The sequence below is a fragment of the Micropterus salmoides genome, unplaced genomic scaffold (genome assembly GCF_014851395.1).
Source record: "Micropterus salmoides isolate LMB-PRFRI ecotype aquatic unplaced genomic scaffold, ASM1485139v1 Ms_hic_scaffold_2, whole genome shotgun sequence".
NCBI lineage: Eukaryota > Metazoa > Chordata > Actinopteri > Centrarchiformes > Centrarchidae > Micropterus > Micropterus salmoides.
In genome coordinates, this window is record NW_024041150.1 from 51,889,880 (window position 1) to 51,917,471 (window position 27,592).

Sequence of the window (27,592 nt, forward strand, 5' to 3'; positions counted from 1 at the left end):
GAAAAAATAGTGTGTTCTCGCATCCTTAACCAAGTTATTGTAGTTAATTAATAAATCCTTCAGACTGAGGTAATGGACTTGGAGACTGGATTTTTTCCATCTGCGCTCTGCTTTCCTGCATTCCCTTTTGAGGCTGCGAATGCTGTCATTTATCCAGGGTTGCTTACTAGCTTTAGACGTAGGCCTAACCTTTAGAGGAGCAGTAATATTTAGTGACGACAAGCAGATATGATTGAAGTGATCGACCAGATTGTTGGTGTTGGAATCAGACAGGTGTTGGCTTTGGCTCTGAAAGAATGCGCAAAACTTTGAAACACTTTGTTCATTAAAGATGCGACAACACACGGAGCTTGGTGAGGCGGCATGAGTAACAGGCGAATCGCAGCTAAAAACAATACATCTGTGGTCAGATATGGTCATGTCCACTAATTCCACAGAGGAAATGCTGACACCCAGGGTAAAAACCAAGTCCAGTGTATGACCACGGTTATGTGTTTGCCCTTTGACATGTTGTTTGAAGTTAAAAGAAGTGGCCATATTTAAAAAGTTAGTTGCATTAACATTGTTGGGGTCATCAACATGAATATTAAAATCGCCACAAAGAACAATTTATACAACCTATACACGCTCACTAGCCCACCACCACGACCACTGACCCTCGGTTGACTAAAACAATCATATTGAGGCGGACACAGTTCAGCTAGCTGGCTATAGTCATTCATTTGCAAACAGGATCCAGTTAACATAAAATCTAGATTTGCAAACAAGATAAAATCATTTAAGATAAAAGTCTTACTTGAAAGTGATCTCACATTGACGAGAGCCATTTTAAATGAGTTTGTTCTGGGTGCTGGAGTTGGTGCAGTTGTCCTAATCCTTAAGAGATTACTAATATTTCTGTGTGGGATGTGCACATTTCGGTTTACTGGTCTATGCGTGATGATGACAGGAATAGAAGTCTGTGGAACAGCGCTGGGAGCAAACGGCTTTACATGCCAGCAGGTGGAGACAGTTGTTTGTGGCAGTGAGGCAGAGATCTGTTCAGTGAGCGGTGGTGTGTCCAGGTGTGCTGCATGAATGATTAGTCATTCACGTAAGTCATGTGTGGACCAAACCACATGCTGTATGTGAGCAGCTAACATTTCTGAGCCTTGTTTGTTTGGGTGAAGTCTTAAAAAGAGGCATTCTTTGCCAGAAAACAACCTTAGTAGTGACATTCTGACTCCACAATAAACACCAACTAGTCATCCAGTCCAGTTACAATATATTTTTTATTATATTTTATTAACTATGTACCATTAACACTACTATAAATATTTGTACCATTTTTTCCATTTAGTCTATAGCAACATCACCTTTACTGTCTGTACCTCTGTGTGTATATTGTGTAGGCTGCCTCCCTCTCCCTCCTTCACCCCAACCGGTCGAGGCAGATGGCCGCCCACCCTGAGCCATGGTTCTGCTTGAGGTTTCTGCCTCTTAAAAGGAAGTTTTTCCTTGCCTCTGTCGCCTAGTGCTGCTCTCAGTGGGAACTGTTGGGCTTCTGTAAATATCATCACAGAGTTCGGTCTAGACCTGCTCTTTTATGAAAAGCGCTGTGAGATAACTGTTGTTGTGATTTGGCGCTATATAAATAAAATTGAATTGAAATTGTTTTTAGAATACTGTATTTAGTGGAGAACTTGGTAGTAGTTTGCAGCAGTATTTTATTTATTGTTCTTTTATATTTCATATAATTTATTTATTATGTGTAATTCGGAAGTTTGCTTAAAACATTGTAAACTGATTTTAATGTTTACAAAACTTAATAATAAACCAGCAGGAATTTAATGTTTGAATTTTCCCCCCTTACTGTACTGAAAATAAACCAAACCATGACTTAAAAGCTGAGGTACGTACCGAACCGTGATTTTTGTGTACCATTTTTAGATAGATATATAGATGTGTATGCAAGAGACGTCCTCTATCCCAGAAGAAACCTAAATTACGATGTAGCCTAGAGGACGCAAGTTATTTAGGATAATATGACCGCGTTGTGAACCTCAATACAACTCTATGAGGAAAGCTCGTAACGGCAAAGATGGCGGTTATCCCGCCCCTCCTGCTAGACTTTAATCATATTTAAACAACTACAGCTTTGTGTTGTTGGTCAGAAAATAAGATTATGCTCCCAGACACCCAGAGAGGGACCGAGGCCCACCCACCACAGTCTCTTGAAATCTTGGGGGAAACACTGGGATCTGGTCTAACGTTACACACGTGGAACAGTGTAAAGCAGTGAAATCTCATAAAGGTTTAACATGATATGAAAGTGAGTTTCAGACAGAGTTAAAGCTTTACATAAAACAGCTTTGGCAACAATGTAATTTAACTTTCCCTTAACTGCGGAACCGGAAGTTAACATTAGCTTTGTCCCGCTAGCTAGCATGCTAACACACAGGCAGCAGGCTACATGCTACAAGAGACCTCCTGCTCCTCCTCCTCCTCCTGCTCCTCCTCCTCCTCTCCGGTTCCGACCGTCACATTAAGTGTGGGTTCTGTAGAGATACGGGGTTCTGATGGCTCCACTGTTGAATCCTGCTACATTACATCTTGTTTACAGTCAATATGAAGCTACGTGTCGGAACCAGGCCGAGCTAACGCCACGTTAGCTTCTTGTTAGCTGCTAGCTGTGTTCATGAACACTGACCTGAACATCGGTGCTATCAGAGCTCGAGCCTGCTGTTTGTCCTCCGGGGACGTTGTTGCTCCGGGGCTCCGGGTCCTGGTTGTCCTCCTCCATCCCGCTCTCGGTCCTGGTCTCTGAGATCCAGCAGGTAGTGGTGTGTCCGTCCGTATCGAGGCTTCGAAGCGCGTGTCGAGGCCCCTGTTGATGACGTATGTGGTGACGTTCGTGACCTATTCAGGAGATGGTTTGCGGGTTTTGCGTGCGATTCGAAAGGAGCAGCAAAATGCAGCGGACCGTCCTCAACATTTTGTGGACTTTTGAACTTGAAATTGAACACAATTAGATTTTATCTACAGCTGATTTTAAATGACTAAAAAAGTTTATCAACTTATGTCAGAATTGCTTTGATCACACAGAGGAAAAGAAAGTGTTGACATTTTTTTTTACATTTTGTAGCTTTGGTAAGAATTAAACTCTTACCCTATATTACCCTAATAATAATTTTCTAAAGCTGGAAAAATCATCTCCAAAAAAGAAACCGGCACTGTGGAAGTGTTATTTTTAAATAAAGATGAATAAAATGTTGTCTAAAGTCACAAACCAAGTTATCATAACCCTCTCCCTTGTTTCCACTTTCCTTTTGACCCTGTCATTGTATCATAAAGACAGACACCTTATTAAAAGCTAGTCAGTCATGTATCAGCATCATAAACATCATTCATTAATTTATTCAATTCAAAGCTTCACACACCAAAGCCATGTTGCCGTTATAATCACTCTGCCTGTTTTACATTTATTGCCCACTTGATGGCGCAGTAGAACAAATGAAGCACCGTGAAAGTGCCATGAGTGAACCAATTGGATGGAAAGCTTCAATTCTTCATCTCGCCATCACTACCAGTAGGTCTCCTGTGGGACTGACGGAGCTCTTCAGGCGCCTCCTTGAAGTGAACAATGGGAGCTCCCCTCTGAGAGGCGACCCTCTGTGTAAATGTGGTTTTACTCTGCATGCTTACCATAGACTCCACACATTGCTGTTCATACTGTACATACTTCTTTACATTTGCACTCTACATTCTCTAAATCTGTCCTCTTCTCTTCTTTTAATATTCAGTATATTCATAAATACTGTAAAATATCTGTGCAACTCCACTGTACATGTTGTAAGATCTAGCATAACTGCACTCATTCTGTTTGGTCCCTGCGTTTCATTAGCTCAGAGCCCACTGTTACTGTCTCCCCCTGCAGGTCATGATGTAGATTTTTCAGTTTTATGGTGACTCGTGTTTGTCTGTTTCTCCTCAGGTATTTCAAGTCTGGCTGATGAGGGGAGAAACCAAGAGGGTGCTGGGTGCTTGGCTCTCTCTCTTATCCACCTTCCAGTCATAGCAACAACAGCAGACTGACGGGAACTGCTGCAGATTTGTATTCTTTTGACTGTTGTTTTTATTCTATTCTGATGGGACTGGTAGTTTAGTTTCACAGCTTTATTTATGTTTTTTTAGTTATTGGTTTATGGTAGCGGGAAAGCCTCCAGATCCTACGGCCCTTTGTGGACTGGTCTGCAGGGCTTCTCTTTCTTTTGTTTGTTTTGCCCATCAAACTTATTATTATGTTTGAGTTATTTTGGACTTTTTTCATGTTTATTAAATAAACTTATGTTTCTTTGCACAACTCCTGGACTCTTTAACTTATGTACGACCACCATTTGTCATGAGCTTTGGTGGGCGTCGTAACATAAATTGGGGACTTGTCCAAACGAACTGTAAACATGGTAACGTTTTCAATGGGGTTTTTGAGATCTAGATTAGGGTGGTTTGGTGGCAGTAAACCTTTTTTAATCTAGATCTGTTGATTTGTTTGTAGCCTTTAGTACTGTGTATTGCCCTTTAGAGTGTCAGGTAATTTTGTGGACATAGCTGGCGTTTTGGTGATAGGCTCAGATTTGTGGTTCTCAAAGACAGAGATTAAATTGATGGAGTTTATTGATTGTCCTACTCTCAAGGTGTTTAATCGGTGTACTAGGGGAATGCTGCTGTTGATTGCTGACCACTATGAGGTAGCTGTTTCTAAGCAAATTAAGAAGCAGGCTATTAAGGCGGAGTTATGTGCTGCCTTGGTGAAAAAAGGCATTTTGCCACAGCTGCAGAGAACTCCAGAAACTCACAAGCATTCACGTCAAACTACTGGTGAAGCAGTAAGACTTAAATAATTGGAAGTTGTATTGCAGTGTCTGACGTTAAAAGAAAAAGAACTTAAGTATTTGAACGGTCTTGAAACAAGGAAGAATGATCTCCGAATGCGTTAATTGGAGCTTGGAGTTCTCAAGTTTCATAAAGATCTTCAAGTTTTGATGTAAGCAGAAACATTCGCTTAGTTCCTCCTTTTAATGAGAAGGATGTTGACAAATATTTCATCTTATTTGAGCGGGTGGCTTTTACACTAAAGTGGCTGAAAGAAATGTGGACGTTGTTGCAATGCGAAATGACAGTAAACTTGATTCTAATCTAAACAGAAGTGGTCTTAAATGAAGAGCCATTTGGGAGCTGGCTCTCGGAAAGGAACCAAAGATCTGGCTCTCGACTGAGATACATATGCTGTTTTCCCATTACCATTACGCCAGTGACCTACACACAGCTGTCTCTTGATTTAAGTTGAAACGTTTCAACCTTCCTCAGAATGTAAAGACAGATAAGCGGTATGAAAACCTTCCAGCTGTGTTTTCCTCTGCCGTTGTTGCTGCAGCGGTCTGTGTGACGGCAGGAGCAGAGGGCTCTGTGAGCGGCCGGCTGGCCGGCCTCGCAAGCTTCTCCTGCGGGTTGGCGCAGGCATCCCCCGCTGCCATTGCGGAGCTCCTCAACCCCGAAAACTTTCAAGCACCATTTTGTTCCGTCGTCACTTTTTGTAAAACTGTGAATATTCGAAAAAGTAATGAAATAACATATGAAAATTGTAAAATATAAAACTTTCTGTTGCTGGCCTCTGTCTGGGGCAATAATAATGCAGTGAATAGTGATGATTCTCTCTGACCAGTAGTTGGCTGTGTTTTCACGTCACATTTTAGTGTCGCCTCAGCTCGCTTGCAACCTCGAGGGAGGTGATACGAATAAAAGTACCTGGTAGCAGGTACAGGTACAACTTTTACACAATGGAAAACCAAATCGAGTCCAGGCGAGTCGAGGCGAGCTGGTACCATGCAGTGGAAAAGGGGCTATACATAACCCCCTGATGTGTCTCTGAGGTCCAGAGCCTGTTCTGGTCCTTCAGTCGTAAACTGCTGCTTCATCTGTCCCTGGCACAGACACAGGTCTGGGTTCAGTATTGGAGCAGAAGCATCAGCTGTCTGAAACTGACCCTGAGTGATTTCTACACCTGTGACAGGTGAGGAGTGTAAATGAGGCAGCAGCGAGCGAGGACGTCCCATGTGAAGAATAAAAGTCCTCCGTCCTCACTTATCTCCTCCCACTCAGAGAAAGAAACGGGAGCGGAGAAAGCCATGAGCCAAACAGCGTCCACCTGTCCTCTCTGGTCTGGAGACGAGCCTCACCTGAAACTCCACCTGACAACATGTGATGACCCAGATCTCAGAAGCTAAAAGCATTCACATTTCCCCCTCTGAACCTTCAGATCAGTGGTTTCTCTTAACAGAGGTTTCTTAGCTCTGTAATATTTAATATATTTAATGTTTTAAGCTACATAATAAAGTAACTATACTGTATAGTGCAGTTTTAGCCACTTTTGTTTAAACCATTCTATTGGCCACTGTCTATGTATGCTATTATTGATTGCTCTATTGAGCCAAGTATTCCCATAGCTCTCAGTAGTTACGACTTCATGAGCTTCTTTAATGATAAAATTCTAGCTATTAGAGACAAAATTCACCAAGACCTGCCCTCAACTGGCACCAACTTATCTCTTAACTCAGGAACCTTAGAAGCAGCTGTAGAACCAGATATATGTTTAGACTGTTTTGCTTCTCTCAATCTTTACAAACTAACTTCAATAATTTCTTTATTTAAACCATCAACATGCCTCTTAGACCCCATCCCGACTAGGTTGCTTAAAGATGTTTTACCCTTAGTCAGCTCTTCTATACTAGATATGATTAATCTATCTCTATCAACAGGCTATGTACCACAGTACTTTAAAGTAGCTGTAATTAAACCTCTACTGAAAAAGCCCAAACTTGATCTGGATGTTTTAGCCAACTATAGACCTATATCTAACCTTCCATTTCTCTCTAAGGTCCTGGAGAAAGCAGTTGCTAAACAGCTGTGTGACTTTCTACAGTGCAATAGTTTATTTGAGGATTTTCAGTCAGGATTTAGAGCTCATCATAGCACAGAGACAGCACTGGTGAAAATTACTAATGTCCTCCTTATTGCATCAGACAAAGGACTCGTCTCTGTACTGGTTTTATTAGATCTTAGTGCTGCATTTGATACCATTGACCATCAGATCCTATTGCAGAGACTGGAACATTTCATTGGTATTAAAGGAACCGCTCTAAGCTGGTTTAAGTCCTATTTCTCAGATCGATTTCAGTTTGTACATGTTAACGATGAGTCCTCCATGCACACCAAAGTTAGTCATGGAGTTCCTCAAGGATCTGTCCTTAGACCAATCCTCTTTACTTTATATATGCTTCCTTTAGGGAATATTATCAGGAAATATTCCATAAGCTTTCATTGTTATGCAGATGATACTCAGTTATATCTATCGATCAAGCCAGATGAAACTCATCAGTTAGCTAAACTTCAGATGTGCCTTCAGGATGTTAAAACCTGGATGACCTGTAATTTTCTAATGTTAAACTCAGATAAAACTGAAGTTATTGTTCTGGGGCCTAAGCACCTCCGTGACGCATTATCTAAAGATATAATTTCCCTTGATGGCATCGCCCTGGCCTCCAGCACCACTGTGAGGAATCTTGGAGATATCTTTGATCAGGACATGTCGTTTATATGTCGTAATATTGCGAAAATCAGGAACATCCTGTCTAAAAATGATGCAGAAAAACTAGTCCATGCATTTGTTACTTCTAGGCTGGATTACTGCAATTCCTTATTATCAGGCTGCTCGAAAAAGTCCGTTAAGACTCTTCAGCTGATCCAGAATGCTGCAGCACGTTTTCTGACAGGAACCAGGAAAAGAGATCATATTTCTCCTGTTTTAGCTTCTTTGCATTGGCTTCCAGTAAAATCATTCTTCTTACCTACAAAGCTCTTAATGTTCAGGCACCATCTTATCTTAAAGAGCTCATAGTACCTTACTACCCCACCAGAGAACTGCACTCCCAGAATGCAGGGTTACTTGTGGTTCCTAGAGTCTCCAAAAGTAGACTAGGAGCCAGAGCGTTCAGCTATCAAGCTCCTCTCCTGTGGAACCAGGTTCCAGTTTGGGTTCAGGAGGCAGACACCATCTCCACATTTAAGAGTAGGCTTAAGACTTTCCTCTTTGATAAAGCTTATAGTTAGGGCTGGCTCAGGTGAGTCCTGAACCATCCCTTAGTTATGCTGCTATAGGCCTAGACTGCCAGGGGATTTCCTATGATGCACTGAGCTCCTCTCTCCTCTACTTTCTCTCCCTCTGTATGCAACCTCATCCCATTATTGCATGTTACTAACACAACTTCTCCCCTTTCCGGTAGTCTTGTGCTTTCTCGTTTCTCTCCTCCTATCACTTCCTGCAGGTTTTCTGGCTCTGGAGCTGTGGAGTCTGGATCTGTGGCTGCGGGTCACCTGCTGCCCCCGTGTTCCTGCTCGACACCCTCTGCTGCAACGACTATTGTTGCTAGTTCCTATTATTATTATTATTATTGTTATTATAATCATTAAAATTACAATTGTTATCATTAACACTACTATAAATATCTGTACCATTTTTCATTTAGTTTATAGCAACATCACCTTTACTGTCTGTACCTCTGTATGTGTATATTGTGTAGGCTGCCTCCCTCCCCTCTCTCTTTCCTTCCATCCCTCTCTTTTTCTCTCTGTTCCTCTAATGCCCACCCTGAGCTATGGTTCTGCTCGAGGTTTCTGCCGCTTAAAAGGAAGTTTTTCCTTGCCTCTGTTGCCTAGTGCTGCTCTTGGTGGGAACTGTTGGGCTTCTGTAAATAGCACCATAGAGTACGGTCTAGACCTGCTCTTTTATGAAAAGCGCTGTGAGATAACCGTTGTTGTGATTTGGCTCTATATAAATAAAATTGAATTGAATTGAATTGAATTATTAGAAACACTATACACACAGATGCATTGGCTGGAGATACTTAGGTAGTGAACACACAGTACAAGTATGAAGAAGTCTGAACAGAACACAGAGCAGAGGCAGTGATTTGCAGTACCTGAAAGTTTGCCAACAGTTGTATAACCTCTAAATGTCTTCACTTTCTTCTTTCTGAATTTCTATAATGGTGAATACTGAGACTGAATCATCCAAAAATATAAGTTGAATGAATTGTTAAATTTGTACTCAGAAAAGGCCACTAGCAGAGGATAGAAATTCATCTTCAGAACTTACTGAAAAGGGGGAAGCCAGCAAAGATGGATGTGGAGATCATGCAAAAACCCCGCCTAAGAAGATGGTGTATTTGAGCGGATTCTTTAGTTTGTCTTGAGCCTTTTTGGACTCAAAGTAGTCTATTTTGGCAATGATTTTTGTCCTCAAGTTGGTGACCCAGAGATCCATCGAGCTCCTCCATCATCCAGGATGTTCGTCTCACTTTCACAGGTGGAGGAGAGAGAAGCCCCAGCTGGATCCTACCAGGCAGAAACAGTCTGCTTGTTGATTGGTCGACTGATCTGATGGACACTAAAAGTGGAAATTCTAATATTAATATTCCTCCAGAAATGTAAAAGGGAAGAACAGCAGCAGCAGAGGCTCTGAACGTCTTCATGATGATTCAGCAAATGAAAATGATTCCATGTGTGTGGAATCCAAATGTAGAAATGAATCCTAAAAACTCTGCTTCCTACAGAATTTAAAATCCTCCTGCTTACCTACAAAGCTCTTAATGGTCAGGTACCACCTTATCTTAAAGAGCTCATAGTACCTTACTACCCCACCAGAGCACTGTGCTCCCAGAATGCAGGGTTACTTGTGGTTCTTAGGGTGCTTTCACAACTGCAGTTTGGTTCATTTGGTCCGGACCAAGTGAAAAAAAATTATAAACTGTTGCATTTTAGTTCTGGTCCGGTTCATGTTCACACTGCAGTTTTACAAACAAACCAAGAGAAGTAACCATGATGTAACAGACCTACAGGTAACTTGTTGATCGGACAGCTTTGCTGATTGTTATCCCGCATAAGGAGCCATGTCGGGAAATCAAACTCCGGTGACTGACAGAAGTTTATTCAGCACTTTAATACTTCTGATCTGTGCACATTTCACAGTCAGCTGATGGATTTAATAGTGGTTCAGCTTTGAAAATAATGCTCATATCACATCTCTGCAATCATAAAATCCTGGGGTTGGTTTGTTTGCTTTCACACCACAAGCGTACCGAGACCTCCTTCACACTGAGCATTCACACCACAAGCAAACCGCACCAAGGGGGAAAACAAGCTCTAGTGCGATTCAAACTAATTAAATGAGGCGGGTGTGAAAGCACCCTTAGAGTCTCCAAAAGCAGGAAGAGAGCCTGAGCCTTCAGCTGTCAAGCTCCTTTCCTGTGGAACCAGGTTCCAGTTTGGGTTCAGGAGGCAGACACCACATTTAAGAGTAGACTTAAGACTTTCCTTTTGATAAAGCTTATAGATGTTGGCTCAGGTGAGTTCTGAACCATTCCTAAGTTATGCTATAGGCCTAGACTGTGTTGTGTTTTGTTAAGTGCAAGCACAGCTAAAAAGGGATTTGGACCAAAAATGCAGGACACCAAGCAGCAGGGGTGCAGTTAGTGATATTTATTAAAACAAAAGAAGCAGGCAGTCCAAGAAACAAACAATTCAATGAACACGAAAAACCAGGAGTCCAGAGATCATGAAAATCCAAAGATTCATCCAAAAACAATACAGAAAAAGTCAAAGCCAGGAGAGAAGACACTCGACAGAATTAACGAACAATCCGACAAGAACAAAGGGAACACGCAAACCTCTAGAGAGAAAGAGGGGGCAGGGTTATTGAACACAGGTGAACGCAATCAAGGCGACAGTAGTTGTGTTTAACTTCATGTGGCACAGAGCAGTGCTGACTTAACGTGATGCATGCTGGACTTAAAATAAGGTGCTGGTTAGAAATTTTGTCTAACTTTCGCCAGTGCTGCAAAACATCACCATGTCACATGATATTAAAACCTCGTGGGAGCAAGGCAACCGTAGTTGCTTTTCTGCGGCTGCACAAAGTTGGAACCACACTTTTGCCACAAGATCAGCCATTGATCTCAACTCACAGTAAGCTCACGCAGGTAGAATGTGTCCAACTTGACGGCTATAACAAGTGGATTGTGCCAAAGCGAGGATTACCAGCAGAAGGATAAGGAGCAGTCTACCCTGCCGTCACCGCCAGACCGTGTGGATTTTGGAATGGGAGTCATTGGTACCGCAGACGGGAGACCGGCGGTGACTTGGCGGCGAGTGCATGAAATGAACGTCTTCCGGCGGCGACGTCACAGCGTCGTATATTAGAATTCCTGTATATGCCTACTAAGTACATCTGAACTAGGTACGTCCCCTTAAAACCATGTGACACACACGTTGTCACTAGGTACGTCGCCACCAGTACAGCTTTGTCAGTTTAAATTTATTTTAACTTTACTGAGTGAATTCAAGTCATGTTTTCTACAGCCTGTGTTAAATGCTTTATTGTTGAGCCTGCTGTGCGTAGCCTGTGTTATGCTTATTGTTTGGATTATTGTTTGGATTCACTATTATTTTTCCTATAAAATCCACTAATGAAGATAGTGCTTTCACTTCCCCACAATGTGAAAATGGTTGTATTAGGCCAGATATAAAATGAATCATTAGAGCTTCATGCTTATTCAGTTTCCATTATTAACTGTAGGCTATTTTTTTTTTTGGTTATTGCTTTTATTTGGTTATTTTATTGGCAACAATGTATTTTAAATGTATATTTCTGCATAATGATTTGGAGTATTTTGATCATGCAAATAAGTTAAAAATCAATGTAATCCTAAAGGAGTTATAACATTATGTTGCCTTATATCTGAAAAAGAACAAAATGGAAAACAAAAGGTCAAAAACGAAATAAAAACTGATGAAAATCCAAAACTATAATAACCTTCGTTGGTATTCATTCATTTCTCTCTCACCCTGCACCGTTGTTCAGTAAAATTTTAAACTTGGAACTATTTCGTTCTTTACAATCATGTTTGGTTAATGTGTTCCCTTAATTATTTTGAGCAGTTTACATGTTTTGATACAGGTGAGCGTTTTTGTGTGCTTCACCTATACGTTTTACGTACTACATAGTGACAGCTTGACTGCAAACCTCTCCGACACACAAACGCACTCTGCCATGCAAAGGCCTTAACTTCGATATATTGTCATTTTTGAAAAAACAATCTCCTTCGTGATGTGGGCAAATATCTTGACTAACTTTTGTTTTTTGGAGAAAATAATGGGTTGTTTTTGCCGTAAGATTAGGTTCTTTCTCATTGTTTTGATGCACTCTGGAATGCACAAATTGAGTTAAAATCTTGGGTTAAGTTACTCTGCCTTTGATTTACTGCGCATCTATGAAATTACTGTGTACCTTGTGTATTGGACTTAACCTTGTTATGCCCATGTATAATACATACATGTGCCAGAAATGCTTTGATTACACACACACAGCTTAAATAAAGTATAAAGAAAATAGTGTCAGTGATTGTTTTAACTAACGTTACTATAATGACTTGTTAGCTAAGTAGTGCAAGCTAGCGGTAGCTATGGTGGCAGAAAATCCTTTCATGTTTTTCATCTTTTATGAATGCACTTGTATTACTTTATCCATACACTCACATATATTAGTACTTTATCTACCATATTATGTTGTCCATTTACTAATGTTTAGGCTGTGTTAAAGGGAACAGCTTGCTAGGTTTATTGTGCGCCCTTTGTGCCCTTCCACTCTGTTTTAGTATGTTTAGTCTTAATGATGGCCAAGAAGCCTCTGTTCCCTAATCATACACTGAGCACTGTGACAACGAGCTGAATTGTTAAACACTCTGGGCAAGACGTTAGCAAGTGGACCAGGTGGTGGATTTCTGGACTGGCTGGTTCATTTTTACATGTTACTTCTCTGTTAAATCTCATTTAATAAATCAAAAAAAAGACAACGGTTTGTTGTAATTAATTAATTTGTTAAAAGAAATAGATTACCGTCCACAACAATAGCAAACACACCAAACTAAAGATTAGAATCAAACAAAAAGTAGATGGCTTTCCAGCTATAAGTAATCGTAATTTTTACATGTTACTTCTCTGTTAAATCTCATTTAATAAATCAAAAAAAAGACAACGGTTTGTTGTAATTAATTTATTTGTTAAAAGAAATAGATTACCGTCCACAACAATAGCAAACACACCAAACTAAAGATTAGAATCAAACAAAAAGTAGATGGCTTTCCAGCTATAAGTAATCGTAAATCATTCGCAATAAATGTTGGAAAGGGGATAAAAGTTGTTGATAATATTGTGTGTAAATTTTCTGAGAGTGTATAAAAGCCACACTAGCATTGCAAAATCAGTTACAACTTGAAATTTAAGGAATACGTAGAGAAATTGTGTTATGTTTTAATTCACTACAACAATAGGATCATAAAATAAGTCTTAACAATGTGTGGTGGTTATGCACTTTTGTGACCTTCAAATACACGTTAATACACTTGTTCTCATTTATAATAATAATAATCACCATTTTTATTTATAGAGCACTTTCCGAAAACAAGTTACAAAGTGCTTTAACAAGTGCAAAGACAATATAACACAAATAGATGATAAAAGCAACAAAACACTTGACACAAACGCACGTTAAAAGTAAATACAAAATAAAATAAAACAATATCAACTAAAATCAGGAAAGGCTCTCCTATAAAAGTATATTTTAAGAAGGGACTTAAAAGAGTTCATTGACTCAACTGACAGGCTGTTCCAGAGCCTCGGGCCACTGACTGCAAATGCTTTGTCCCCTTTAGATTTCTAAACACTCTGGAACAGACAACAGACCTCTGCCCGAGGATCTCACGATATGTGCTGGTGCGTATGGGACAAAAAGAAATCAGAGATATAAAAGGGCGAGAGGCCATGAAGAGCTTTAAAAATAATGAATACAATTTTACATTATATTATTTATCTGTTTATATTATATTAAGCCTGATTTTGCCATGATTAGTAGGTTTAACATAGACATTATTTTGCTGACAATGCAAAGTCAGAGTACATTAACTTTTGAATAAGGGTCAAAGGTCTTTGAGATCAAGATTTTTATGTACATAAATAACTTTATAAATAAAAAAGATTTGCCACATGTCCGGTATTCTACCTACAATTAATTTGACAACAAAACAAGTTTAACGTAATTTTTCTCAGTTTTACACTCCAGCGATTAAAAGGTTGTTTGCCTTTGTAGATCAGTACTGTTCAGACACTTTCGCCAATCCTACTATACACACACTGTTGCATTAGGGATTTGGCTTTTTTAAGGTCAGGCTGACATGTTAAGAGAATCTAAGCACGGCGTTCTAATGCTGGTTTCACACACAACGCAATGCCAGCGAGATTCTATAAAAACTCAATACAAAGATGAGTTTGTAGACGTGGTCAAAGATGAGACGCTCTATTGTGTGAGTTAAAAGTTTTCATTGTGAGTGTGAAATTCGAGTGACGATTTGTCGCGATAGCATCAACATCACTGACAGCTTTCCAGAGTGTGATGTGTAGAGGACAGGGACACCGGGAAGAGTAGAGAGAAAAACAGCTGCAGAGCTACAGTCTGACTGGATTCTGCTCTGATAACGGAGTTGTTTAACACCAGGAGGAACTCTTTAACTTGTATTGTACCATTTCAGGCCTCAATATTTTTATTAGAGATGAAATTATTACCGGTTTAATCGATAAACCACGGTAAAATTCCCAACGGCTATTATTACCATACACATCTTAATTACCATGATAACCGGGTACGGTTACCGTGCTATAATAAACTCACGGCGAACACTGTCCAGCATCAACCAGTTAGCAACAGTCTCCCAGTCTCAGTCTCTCTTTTTGTTGTGGGTATTACCAATAATACCCACAACAAACACCAGGCCGGCGGCGGGGCATGGTGATATCGGGCCTCATCGGACCCTGCACGTCTCTTTCTACGAGTCCAAGTCTCTGGGTAACAGTAAGAGGGTCCTGTGGCACTTGTTTCTTTGGCTCCAGCTGCCCACTGGCCACAAGGATGTGACCAGCCAGGAGGAGTAACTCCAAGCAGAGGAGATGAGTCTTCATCCTGGAGTTTGGTTGTCAATACGGCTTTTATCCAACAAGGCTGAAACTGATCCTCTTTGAGTGCGTTGTGAAACAACACACTTGTTGTAAAACAAATAAACACACATGTAAAACAAACAAACATGTGGGTTTGTTTGGGTCAATGACAACATGGTGAAGACAGCGCTGTGGAGATTTTCAGTCTTTCTTAAGTCTGGTCACATTATGTCTTTATGAGAGCACTGAGGGAAAATGACCTTCTAGTGAACGCTCAACCCGGTCTCACTCCCAAGTCGTCAAATATGGACGCTTGGTCAAGAGCCATAATCGTCAGTTTGTGACGCACTAGGGATCCCTTTGACGTCATAGTTCGACGTATTGAGGGAAGCCCTGTTGTGTCAGTTTTTGGTGGTAAAGGCAAGTATGATATTTAAGAGAAAAGACGAAGTAAGGAGGTGATTGGGGTGGATAGAGGGCCAGAACCCGGACCTTGAAGCAGGAGAACAGGGTTTGTGTCCCGTGCGAAACAAAACATTAAATGTTTTTATTTAGGCGAGTGAGGTAAATTGACATTAACGTTAGTTAACTTAAGTCTTAATTGACATACATAGCTATTTTAACCCAAACCATGATCTTTTCCTAACCTTAACCAAGTAGTTTTGTTGCCTAAACACAACCAAGTACTTTCTGTGCCTAAACCTAACGAAACTGCAACGTTTCACAACTTTAATTATGCGTGTATCGAAACGTTACGTTTTATCTTGAAAGTGTAACCGGATATTGCATATTTATTGTTGCTAAGCGTTGCTAACTTGACTGTAGATCCTTAAACGTCAATAATTGATGCAAAAGGGCTACCCAAGTCTTTAAAAAGCGACGACAAAGGGCCTTGACCATGCGTCAAACATTTGACGAGTAGGGAGTGAGACTGTGTTGGAACGCTGGGTGAGTTAACTTTTAGCTTTGGTTTGTCTGTCTGCTAACAGGTTGTAAACTGAAGCTTTAATTGTTAGCTGTTCTTGTAAAAATGCTACACGTTGTTCTGCTGCTGTGTGTTATGTGTCTGCAGACTCCAGGGGCGGACCGGCCATTGTGCGAGCGGGAGTGTTCCCGAACAGTCAGCCCATTTCTAATGTTTTACTTCATGATCTGCAACCGCGCTGGCCGGCCAGTCTGCTGCAGTGAACACTGTCTGTGTCCATCAAACTGGGCCAAACCAATACTTTTGAAATGGAGGATGGATGGATACAAGTAGCCCGTCCACACTTGGACTGATCCTCGTTTTTGCTGAAATCTGATTGGCTCAACGTCGTTGATCAAAGTTTACTTTCTGTCTGGGGTGAGTTCAATCTCCAAACGTTATGGCAGGGCTGAACTCAGCGCTGGGTTATGTGATAAGCACAGCAGAGATGGTAAATGTGGCGGAAGGACAGAAAAAAAGTTATGTGGTGCCGACAAAAAATAAGATTTAAGAAGGAAAAAAATGTTTGCACAAGAGGCAGCTAAATGCACCAAATCCTACTTCTTGGCAGAAAGGTTGGTGTAGTAGGTGAGGCAGGAGGTGCACAAAAGAGGTGCACTCTTTCTCAAATTCCCAGTTTTCGTCCACTGCACATGATAACGCGTCACGCTGTTTAGTCAACCAACCAGAATATCTTCTCCATTTTAAATCCAGCAGCTATCAAGTTAAGTGTCAGAACAGGAGAAACGCTTAAAACTGTATTTACGTCGTTTGTTGGGCTCATTGCAGTTACCATCACTGTCTTCTAAATACTAATTGGTTTTCATGTAATTGTGCACAGGGTCATTGTATTACCAATATAAAATATAAAATGCATTATAATAACAATATTTTTTACATATGGGCATCATGATATTTTTTATTTATTTTTTATTAGTTCGTCATCCGTTTGATCCATTTGTTTTAACTACATCGCAGAAAAATGTTCATTTTGTGTTCATACAGTTGTAGTAATGGCAGGTTGTTTATTTATGCTGTTGCATTGTCGAGTGTGGAAAACTTGTGCGAGTAGTCCAGCGGTCAAACTCGTGCAACGGAAATTGAAAATTTGCGTTGTGTGTGAAACCGGAGTAACAACAAACATCTGTTTCCTTCCTTCTGATTTTATCTGTGTAGTCCAATATTAAAATATGATGTATTTAACATAGCATTACACCCCTAGTTGCTCCAGAAGCGTGCAACCTCTGACATATATAGCAGTTATAAGCGTAAGTTGTAAGCTTTGGCTAAATGCGTCAGCTACATGCTAATGTAACGTAGAAAATATCTAGATAATATCTACACCGCAACCTCTGTGGCAGCTATGCTGAGTGGTACTCTAGTCTTTCACTCTCTTGCACGGGACACAGGGAGGATAAGCATGAGGAAACGGCTAACTTGACTTTAAAAAATCACAACAATGTGGTGTGAATGAGTTTGTGGCTTCTAAGTGTACGACTCTCTTTAAACGCTTTCCCACATTGGTCACAGCTGTACGGTTTCTCTGCAGTGTGAACACGTCGGTGGGCTTTTAGGTTACCTGATTGAGCAAAACTTTTCCCACATTGTTCACACCAGTACGGTTTCTCTCCAGTGTGAACACGGCGGTGGACTTCTAACTTATCAGCCCCACGGAAAGTTTTCCCACATTGTTCACACCAGTACGGCTTTTCTCCAGTGTGAAGACGTCTGTGTTTTTCTAACTTATCAAACCGACCGAAAGTTTTCCCACATTGTTCACACCAGTAGGGTTTCTCTCCAGTGTGAACACGTCTGTGTTTGTTGATTTGATCTGATTGAGAGAAGGCCTTTCCACATATGTCACAGCTATATGGTTTCTCTCCAGTGTGAACACGCTGGTGTGTTTTTAGGTGGTGTAGGGTACTGAAGGCTTTCCCACACTGGTCACAGCTATACGGTTTCTCTCCAGTGTGAACGCGCTGGTGTGTTTTTAGGTGGTGTAGTGTACTGAAGGCTTTCCCACACTGGTCACAGCTGTACGGTTTCTCTCCTGCGTGAAAGCGTAAGTGGATTTTATATTGACCTAACTGGTTAAACGCTTTTCCACACTGGTCACAGCTGTGCGCTTTTTCTCCAGTGTGAACACGTAGGTGGATTTTAAGTTGACCTGGTTGAGTGAAAGCTTTCTCACACTGGTCACAGCTGTACGGTTTCTCTCCAGTGTGAACACGCAGGTGGACTTTAAGTTGACCAGATGTAGTGAAAGCTTTCTCACACTGGTCACAGCTGTACAGTTTCTCTCCAGTGTGAAGTCTCTGATGAATCTTTAAATATCCAGATGTTGTGAAGGATTTGTCACAGTGCTGACAGCGGTGACATTTGAGTCTATGTCTTCCTCTTTGTTTCTATATCAACAGACAGACATACAGAAAGAAAGACAGGGAGTGAGATGTCATGGTGGAGTGAGCTATCTAGAACCATAAAACAACATTTAGAGCATGTCTGTGTTCGACATTGCATACCAACATACTGCCTACTACTCAGTCAGTATTCACTGCATAATGCGTACAAAATGAACAATTAGTATACTATAGACGTGCTCCAATCAGGATTTTTTGGGCCAATCACAGATTGCTGAAAGCAGTGTCGGCCAATACCAATCACCGATCTATTTGAAGCCTATTATTTATCATGTAGCATTATACAGTATACTGTATATTTATTTAATTAGTCAGGAACATGGGCAACAAATTCCACCCCCTCTGTCTTAGAGACTTAAACCATAGAAGCCTTTGCCTGGTTACTGTGGACATCTTATAGCTTGACAATTATAGCTTTCCCCTGGAATAAACTACAAAAACAGAACAGCATCTTCATAAATTTACTTCAATTATAAAAACTGCAACAAAAGGCTGTAGCCCAAATATGTAGGAGACAAAGGAGCACAGGCATCATGAGTCGATGATGAACTCTGAAGTAGCTGTTTTTTGTTTTGGAAAGCTCAGGCAGGTTCTGTGGGTTTAAGGGGGGAGAGAGAGGAGCAGGGAGAGAGGGAGAGGAGAGAGGAGTCACAACTGTCATCATTGTGATCTGAAAATAAGGGACAATTAAATCTATCTATCTCTCTCTTTCTCATATATATATATTTTATTTATTTAGCGCCAAATCACAACAACAGTTATCTCACGGCCCTTTTCATAAAAGAGCAGGTCTAGACCGTACTCTATGATGTTATTTACAGAAGCCCAACAATTCCCACCAAGAGCAGCACTAGGCGACAGAGGCAAGGAAAAACTTCCTTTTAAGAGGCAGAAACCTCGAGCAGAACCATGCAGGTGACCCGCAGCCACAGATCCAGATTCCACAGCTCCAGAGCCAGAAAACCTGCAGGAAGTGATAGGAGGAGATAGGAGAGAGACGAGAAAGCACAAGACTACCGGAAAGGGGAGAAGTTGTGTTAGTAACATGCAATAATGGGATGAGGTTGCATACAGAGGGAGAGAAAGTAGAGGAGAGAGGAGCTCAGTGCATCATAGGAAATCCCCCAGCAGTCTAGGCCTATAGCAGCATAACTAAGGGATGGTTCAGGACTCACCTGAGCCAGCCCTAACTATAAGCTTTATCAAAGAGGAAAGTCTTAAGCCTACTCTTAAATGTGGAGATGGTGTCTGCCTCCTAAACCCAAACTGGAACCTGGTTCCACAGGAGAGGAGCTTGATAGCTGAACGCTCTGGCTCCTAGTCTACTTTTGGAGACTCTAGGAACCACAAGTAACCCTGCATTCTGGGAGCGCAGTTCTCTGGTGGGGTAGTAAGGTACTATGAGCTCTTTAAGATAAGATGGTGCCTGACCATTAAGAGCTTTGTAGGTAAGAAGAATGATTTTAAATTCTATTCTGGATTTTACTGGAAGCCAATGCAAAGAAGCTAAAACAGGAGAAATGTGATCTCTTTTCCTGGTTCCTGTCAGAACATGTGCAGCAGCATTCTGGATCAGCTGAAGAGTCTTAACGGACTTTTTCGAGCAGCCTGATAATAAAGAATTGCAGTAATCCAGCCTAGAAGTAATAAATGCATGGACTAGTTTTTCTGCATAATTTTTAGACAGGATGTTCCTGATTTTTGCAATATTACGTAGGTGAAAAAAGGTGGTCCTTGAAATTTGCTTAATGTGAGACTTAAACGACATGTCCTGATCAAAGATAACTCCAAGATTCCTCACAGTGGTGCTGGAGGCCAGGGCGATGCCATCCAGGGAAACTATATCTTTAGATAATGCGTCACGGAGGTGCTTAGGCCCCAGAACAATAACTTCAGTTTTATCTGAGTTTAACATTAGAAAATTACAGGTCATCCAGGTTTTAACATCCTGAAGGCACATTTGAAGTTTAGCTAACTGATGAGTTTCATCTGGCTTGATCGATAGATATAACTGAGTATCATCTGCATAACAATGAAAGTTTATGGAATATTTCCTGATAATATTGCCTAAAGGAAGCATATATAAAGTGAAGAGGATTGGTCCGAGGACAGATCCTTGTGGAACTCCATGACTAACTTTGGCGTGCATGGAGGACTCATCGTTAACATGTACAAACTGAAATCGATCTGATAAATAGGACTTAAACCAGTGAAATGTTCCAGTCTCTGCAATAGGATCTGATGGTCAATGGTATCAAATGCAGCACTAAGATCTAATAAAACCAGTACAGAGACGAGTCCTTTGTCTGATGCAATGATGAGTAATTTTCACCAGTGCTAAAACTATTGCTCTGTAGAAAGTCACACAACTGTTTAGCAACTGCTTTCTCCAGAACCTTAGAGAGAAATGGAAGATTAGATATAGGTCTATAGTTGGCTAAAACATCCAGATCAAGTTTGGAATTTTTCAGAAGAGGTTTAATTACAGCTACTTTAAAGTACTGTGGTACATAGCCTGTTGATAGAGATAGATTGATCATATGTAGTATAGAAGTGCTGACTAAGGGTAAAACATCTTTAAGCAACCTAGTCGGGATGGGGTCAAAGAGGCAGGTTGATGGTTTAGATGAAGAAATTATTAAGCTCAATAGAGCTGTGACTCTCTGTCAGCCTGGCTACAGTGCTGAAAAGAAACCTGGGGTTGTTCCTATTTTCCTCTATTAATGACGAGTAGTACGCTGCTCTGGCATTACGGAGGGCCTTCCTATAAGTTTTAAGACTATCTTGCCAAATTAAATGAAAATTTTCCAGTTTGGTGGAATGCCAATTCCTCTCAAGTTTCCGCGATATTTGCTTTAATTTGCAAGTTTCAGTATTGTACCATGGAGCTAACCGTCTTTGTTTTATTATTTTCTTTTATAGAGGGGCTACAGAGTCGAGTGTCATTCGCAGCGAGCCTGCAGCACTATCAACAAGATGATTGATTTGGGAGGGACTGAAATTATCATAGGAGTACTCCGTTACTTTGTGACTTGATAATGAATTTAGAGCTGATGGAATCGCATCCTTAGATTTAGCTACAGCACTATCAGACAGACATCTTGTATAGAAATTTTTGCCCAATGGCGAGTAGTTCAGCAATACAAACTCAAAAGTTATCAAACAGTGGTCGGACAAAGAGGGATTCTGTGGGAACACTATTAAATGTTCAATTTCAATACCATATACCAGAACAAGGTCGAGGGTGTGGTTAAAACGGTGAGTCGGTTCATGAACACTCTGAGAGAAGCCAATGGAATCTAACAGAGAGATAAATGCAGTACTAAAGCTGTCATTCTCAACATCCACATGAATATTAAAATCCCCTACAACAATAACTTCGTCCGTTTTAAGGACTAAAGTTGACAAAAATTCTGCAAATTCAGATAAGAATTCAGAGTACGGGCCAGGTGCTCGGTACACTATAATGAAAAGAATTGGTTGCAGTGATTTCCAACTTGGGTGCGAAAGACCAAGAACAAGACTTTCAAATGAGTTAGAGTTTAGTTTAGGTTTAGAGCTGATTAGTAGGCTAGAGTCGAAGATAGCTGCAACTCCATGTCCTCGGCCTGTGCCTCGAGGAATGCAAGTATTAATATGACTGGGAGGGGTGGATTCATTTAGGCTAACATATTCTCCATCACCAGCCAGGTCTCAGTAAGACAAAATAAACCAATATCATAATCTGATATTAGTTCATTTACTAGTACACCTTTAGAAGAGAGAGATCTGATGTTTAAGAGTCCACATTTAATTTTCCTATTAGTTTGCACCATTGCTCTTGTGGTTTTAATTTTTATGAGGTTTTTATGCACAGCTCCTCTTCTGTTTACCTTTTTAAATAATTTCGATGGTCGGGGGACAGACACCGTCACTATATGATTTTCACTAAGTAACTCCTGAAATGGAGGAGCAGAGAAGTGTGTTAGACTGCGACTCTGCGTAGGGTTTTGGGTGGGTAACTGCTGAAAAAGAAGGGCAGAGAAGTGTATTAGACTGCGACTCTGCCTCCTGGTCTCAACTCTGGGTTGTCATGGATTTGATCCACTAATAAACTTGGCCAGATTTCTAGAAATGAGAGCTGCTCCTTCCCAAGTGGGATGGATGCCGTCTCTCCGGATCAGACCAGGTCTTCCCCAGAAAGTCTGACAATGATCTACAAAGCCCACATCGTTTGCTGGACACCACCTCGACAACCAGCGGCGGAATGACGACATGCGGCTATACATGTCATCACTGGTCAGATTTGGCAGGGGTCCAGAGAAAACTACGGTGTCCGACATTGTTTTTGCATATGTACACATCGACTCAACATTAATCTTAGTGACCTCTGATTGGCGTTACCGGGAGTCATTACCGCCAACGTGAATAACAATCTTACTGTATTTACATTTATCCTTAGCCAGCAGTTTCAAATAAGACTCAATGCCGCCCGCTCTGGCCCCAGGGATGCACTTAACTATGGCCGCTGGCTTCGCTAACTTCACGTTTCTCAAAATGGAGCTGCCAATGATGAGATGGTTTCTCAGCGGGTGTGTCGCTGAGTGGGGAAAATCTGTTAGAAACGTGAACAGGTTGATGGTGCCCCGTGGACTTCGAATGCTTACGACTATTCCTCCTTCGGACAGTCACCCAGCCACCCTTTCCTGGCTGCACAGGAGATGCCGGGGGACGGCTACCAGAGGCTAACTCAGGCCGACCCGCACCAACTCCCGGGGACTGGCTAGCTACAGTAGCTAAAGACTGATCTACCAAGGTGCAGAGCCGGACTTCTAAATCACTGAGCCTCGTCTCCATGTCTATAAATAAACTACACTTATTACACGTACCATTACCGCTAAAGGAGGCAGAGGAGTAACTGAACATCTGACACACCGAGCAGGAGAAAGTAGGAGAGAGAGAGGGAGAAGGACAAGCCATCGCTAGCTGCTAAGCTAAAGTCGCTAACGGCTAAGCTAAAGTACTGTAGCGTCAGCTACCAAAACTTTTGAACAACTAAGATTGAACAGCAGTCACTAAAAGATGGAAAGAACTGCGAGTGCTTAAGCAAAATTACTGTAAGAATAAGTGTTTAGCGGACAGTTGGCCGCTGTAATCCAACAAATGTAACTGGTATTTAGCGAGAGCAGCACAACACGCTACCAACACACAAGCACCGGAAACGGAAATGAGTCGACACGCTTACGTCAGCAACCTCCTCCAACAGCAAGAAGGCCGGCTCAGCATCTGTCTATATATCTATCTCTCTATATCTCTTTTAAACACTTCGTACTTTAACGACCTCCTCTAAGAGAATTAATCCGATCAACTTGTGCACTCTAAACACATTACTGATTGAAAGTTGTACAAATGGTGAGTTTTCATCCACGAGTGTGCCCGTGGCTGGCGTCGAAAATCGACGATTCGCCAAGAAATAGGATTTAATTGTCATTTTTGCTGATTTACAGGCTCCATACTTTAACAAACTCCTTACGATCACCATCCCTAAAGGCTACTCTTGAGAGAGTCAAAGTAGGCTTGTGCCAACTGGATCGCATATCGATGATAATAAGGGGATTTTAACTCACTATCAGCGCTTGTGTAATTTTTTTTGCCTAAGAATGATAGGCTGCTAAATAATCATTAATCTTCCAATGTCTCTACATGTGAAGTGAAGCAACTGAGACCATGTCAAGTTGGGAATATGCAAAAAACTAGCTAACGTATGCAGGTACTGTTTGCTTAGAGTACCACATGTAATGTTTGCTCAACCCCTAGGTAATGTCGCACAGTTTTTGCTTAAGGATCTGATAACATACAATGTAGTAGTAAGGATGAATCATCGACACCTGCTGCAGGTCACGTAACCAGTGAATGAGATCATGACATGTACAACACTGTAGTAGACACCAAGTCTATAACACTATATACTTATGTTTGATATGTTACCCTATGTTATTCTCTTGTTAATCTTTAAAAAAAAAATACAATTATGTGTGTTTGAGTTTTAATGGTGTCAAATTATGCATGTAGAACTTTTAAAAATTACGGTAAGATTGAGTTTGAAACCTGCTGGTGAATTTCCGATCCAGAGTGTCAAAAAGACTATATTATAATAATGAATCATGTTACAGAACAGCTAAAAAAAAGTAACTTTAATGACACAAAAAGGAAGAGAAAAGGTTAAAAATCGTTAAAACAATCAGTGTTTCATTTACATTTTACATTTAGCTGACGCTTTTATCCAAAGCGACTTACAATTGCTATATATGTCAGAGGTCGCACACCTCTGGAGCAACTAGGGGTTAAGGGTCTTGCTCAGGAGCACAATGGTGGATGGGTCACAGTGGGAATCAAACCCGGGTTTCTCACACCAAAGGCATGTGTCTTATCCATTGCGCCATCACCACCCCCATGTAGCTCTTACTGCTACTGGATATAAAGGCCCTATCTCCACTACTCTATTAAAATGAATTAAAACAAATACGATCTCCGTCCACACCAACATCTGGTGGCCGCTCACGTACACAGGGTATACACGTGCCGGTGTAAACATGAAGCAGATGGTTTATTCCATAGTTATAAAGTAATGCAGCCGAAGAATCACACCAGATTTTATTTGGCATGCACCAATAACGAGCTGGGACTAGGGCTGGGGCGATTCGTCGACATACGTCGCCGCATCCGGTGTGGGATTCTCCCGGACAAGCTCCAGCTACGAGCCGTACCTTCAACCGTCTAAAGTTTAGTTAGAGTATTTCAGACAGACACTCAACAACATGCTGCTCCGTGAGCTGTCTGAACAGCTTCACTGCAGCACAACTGCTGTCCACAAATACGAGAAGCAACATGAACACTTGAAACAAAAGTATCCCGCAGCACTTTGTCTAGTCGGCAGCACCGCAAATCGTGTTTACTTTCTGTTGCCACACAAGCACGGCACATCCGTTAAAATGTTTATTGCCTTCATGTTAAAAGTAATTTCTGTCCCGCTGCTGCCATGGTAACGTAACGTTACAACACACCGCGTGTCATCTAATGTTGGGCTGTTTCATATATTGTGTTTATTTAATGGCCATGTATGAGCGAGAAAACAGCTGAATCTAATTACAGACAATCTGTGACTGTCTGTACAGTCTGTGAGTCCTTTCAGGTGTTTATCACATTATCATAATGCATTACTTAATATTGAAATGAATCCATGTCAGAAACATTTAAAGTTTTAAGTAACGTAGCCTAATTAATGTCATTGTTCATCAGTGATGTGGAAATTTGATTCATTTTAAGATTTGCTGCTATTGTCATTATTCTAATGTTATTCATCTGGATGATTGAATAAAATATAGATTTATTGATTAGACATGTTTTTTATATTTATTTTGGATAAATTCATATGTTAATTGAGTAATAGGCAACTTTTCTTTCTTTAGAATAAACAAAATTAGTCGTTTAAGTCAATTAATCGACTTGAAAAATAATCAATATGTAAAAGCCCTAGCTGGGACTGTTACAGAATGTACCACGGGAGTGTGGTGACAGACTGGGAGTTACATCGTGACATCCACAGTACAAGTGTTATTTGGACAGTACAAAATATTTTAATAAAAATACCCTGTCAAAAACTCAGCGTCACCGTTTCTAAAGCCCTTCTCTGTTTTAGGTCTTTATTTTTGCCATTTTAGTCTGGACGGGAGGTGCAAACGTAGAAAAAGGTCGCAATTGTAAAACGAAAACGCAGAATTGGTGTGACCTGCTGTTTAGACAACTTTGTCTAAAAAAACAACACTCCAATCTGACAGAGTGTGTGAGAACACTCAATCATCTCACCATCCTAACTTGGTATGATTATTCCTTAGTCTTTTTTTCTACATACCACAGGGGCTATTTGTTGATGTGGGGTTGTTCTAGGACCCTTCAACAATGTGTGCAAAACCTGCTGTCTCTGGACCTGTCCTTGCAACCTTGTCACCTTTGTGACTGTTTTGGGGGGCCTTAACAGGCAATTGTCACCTGCCACTTGAATTTTGTGTATGTCTTTACAAAAATAAAAACATGTTCTCCATAAATAGGTGCAAAAAAAAAAAATCAGAATGCAGGTTTAGTGTTTAATGCTCAATTTTTTTTCAATTCAGCATTTAACATTTCTTAAAATTGTTATAAAATCTCATCACACATCATTAGATTTGAAAAATAATCTGCGTTCCATTGTATCAATTAAACGCTTTTGTGACACACCAGCGAACCAGCTAATTTTTTTGTCTCTTAAAGAAATTTTAGATCTCTATAATGATCTAGTACAGATTTAACCGCTCTAGATAGTGGTTTTTGATCTGGACCTGATCCTATGTGGTCTACATGTTGGTAAACAAACATAAAATCACCCTTTATATTACTGTAACAACTAAAATAAAGTTTGAATACATCTAAAGTGGGTTTCAGACAGCGTTCGGGCTCCATCTAAAATAATTAACAGCCTTCACAACAGTAAGAGGAGCAGAACACGGAGGAGGATCGTTGCTCACCAACTCAAGTTTCCCTTAACTGCCGAACCGGATGTTAACTGTAGCTTTGTCCAGCTAGCTAGCATGCTAACACCCAGGCAGCAGGCTACATGCTACAAGAGACCTCCTCCTGCTCCTCCTCCTCCTCCGGTTCCGACCGTCACATTAAGTGTGGGTTCTGTAGAGATACGGGGTTCTGATGGCTCCACTGTTGAATCCTGCTACATTACATCTTGTTTACAGTCAATATGAAGCTACGTGTCGGAACCAGGCCGAGCTAACGCCACGTTAGCTTCTTGTTAGCTGCTAGCTGTGTTCATGAACACTGACCTGAACATCGGTGCTATCAGAGCTCGAGCCTGCTGTTTGTCCTCCGGGGACGTTGTTGCTCCGGGGCTCCGGGTCCTGGTTGTCCTCCTCCATCCCGCTCTTGGTCCTGGTCTCTCAGATCCAGCAGGTCTCCTCTGTGTCTGTCGGAGCTCTTCAGGGTAGTGACGCGTCCTTCCGTATCGAGTAGCAGCTGAATGACGTCACAAAACAATGGAAGCGCACATAATGTTTACGTTAATGGTAAACCATAAACTAAAAGGCAACAAAAAGTATATTTGCAT

The 27,592-nt window shown here is 41.0% G+C and overlaps 1 protein-coding gene and 1 long non-coding RNA gene across 3 annotated transcripts; one reads left to right on the plus strand and one right to left on the minus strand.

Annotated features, from left to right (window-relative positions):
• The first annotated feature begins 1,704 nt into the window (after positions 1-1,704).
• On the plus strand, positions 1,705-4,342 carry LOC119912821. Its single transcript, XR_005446272.1, has 3 exons — positions 1,705-2,816; positions 3,573-3,655; positions 3,974-4,342. It is a non-coding gene; the product is annotated as an uncharacterized LOC119912821 (long non-coding RNA).
• Positions 4,343-15,941: 11,599 nt separating this feature from the next.
• Positions 15,942-27,579, minus strand: LOC119912657 (zinc finger protein 239-like). Of its 2 annotated transcripts, XR_005446197.1 has the most exons (3): positions 27,312-27,579; positions 17,443-18,447; positions 15,942-17,380 (listed from the first exon to the last, which is right to left on the minus strand). XR_005446197.1 is itself a non-coding variant. In XM_038731941.1 (2 exons), the coding sequence occupies exons 1-2, from the start codon at positions 27,402-27,404 to the stop codon at positions 17,494-17,496; spliced, it is 1,047 nt and encodes a 348-aa protein (XP_038587869.1). In that variant the 5' UTR covers positions 27,405-27,579; the 3' UTR covers positions 15,942-17,493. The 2 variants fall into 2 exon arrangements, 1 of the variants encoding a protein (XP_038587869.1); XM_038731941.1 differs by having other exon boundaries at positions 15,942-18,447.
• Between the last annotated feature and the right edge of the window lie 13 nt (positions 27,580-27,592).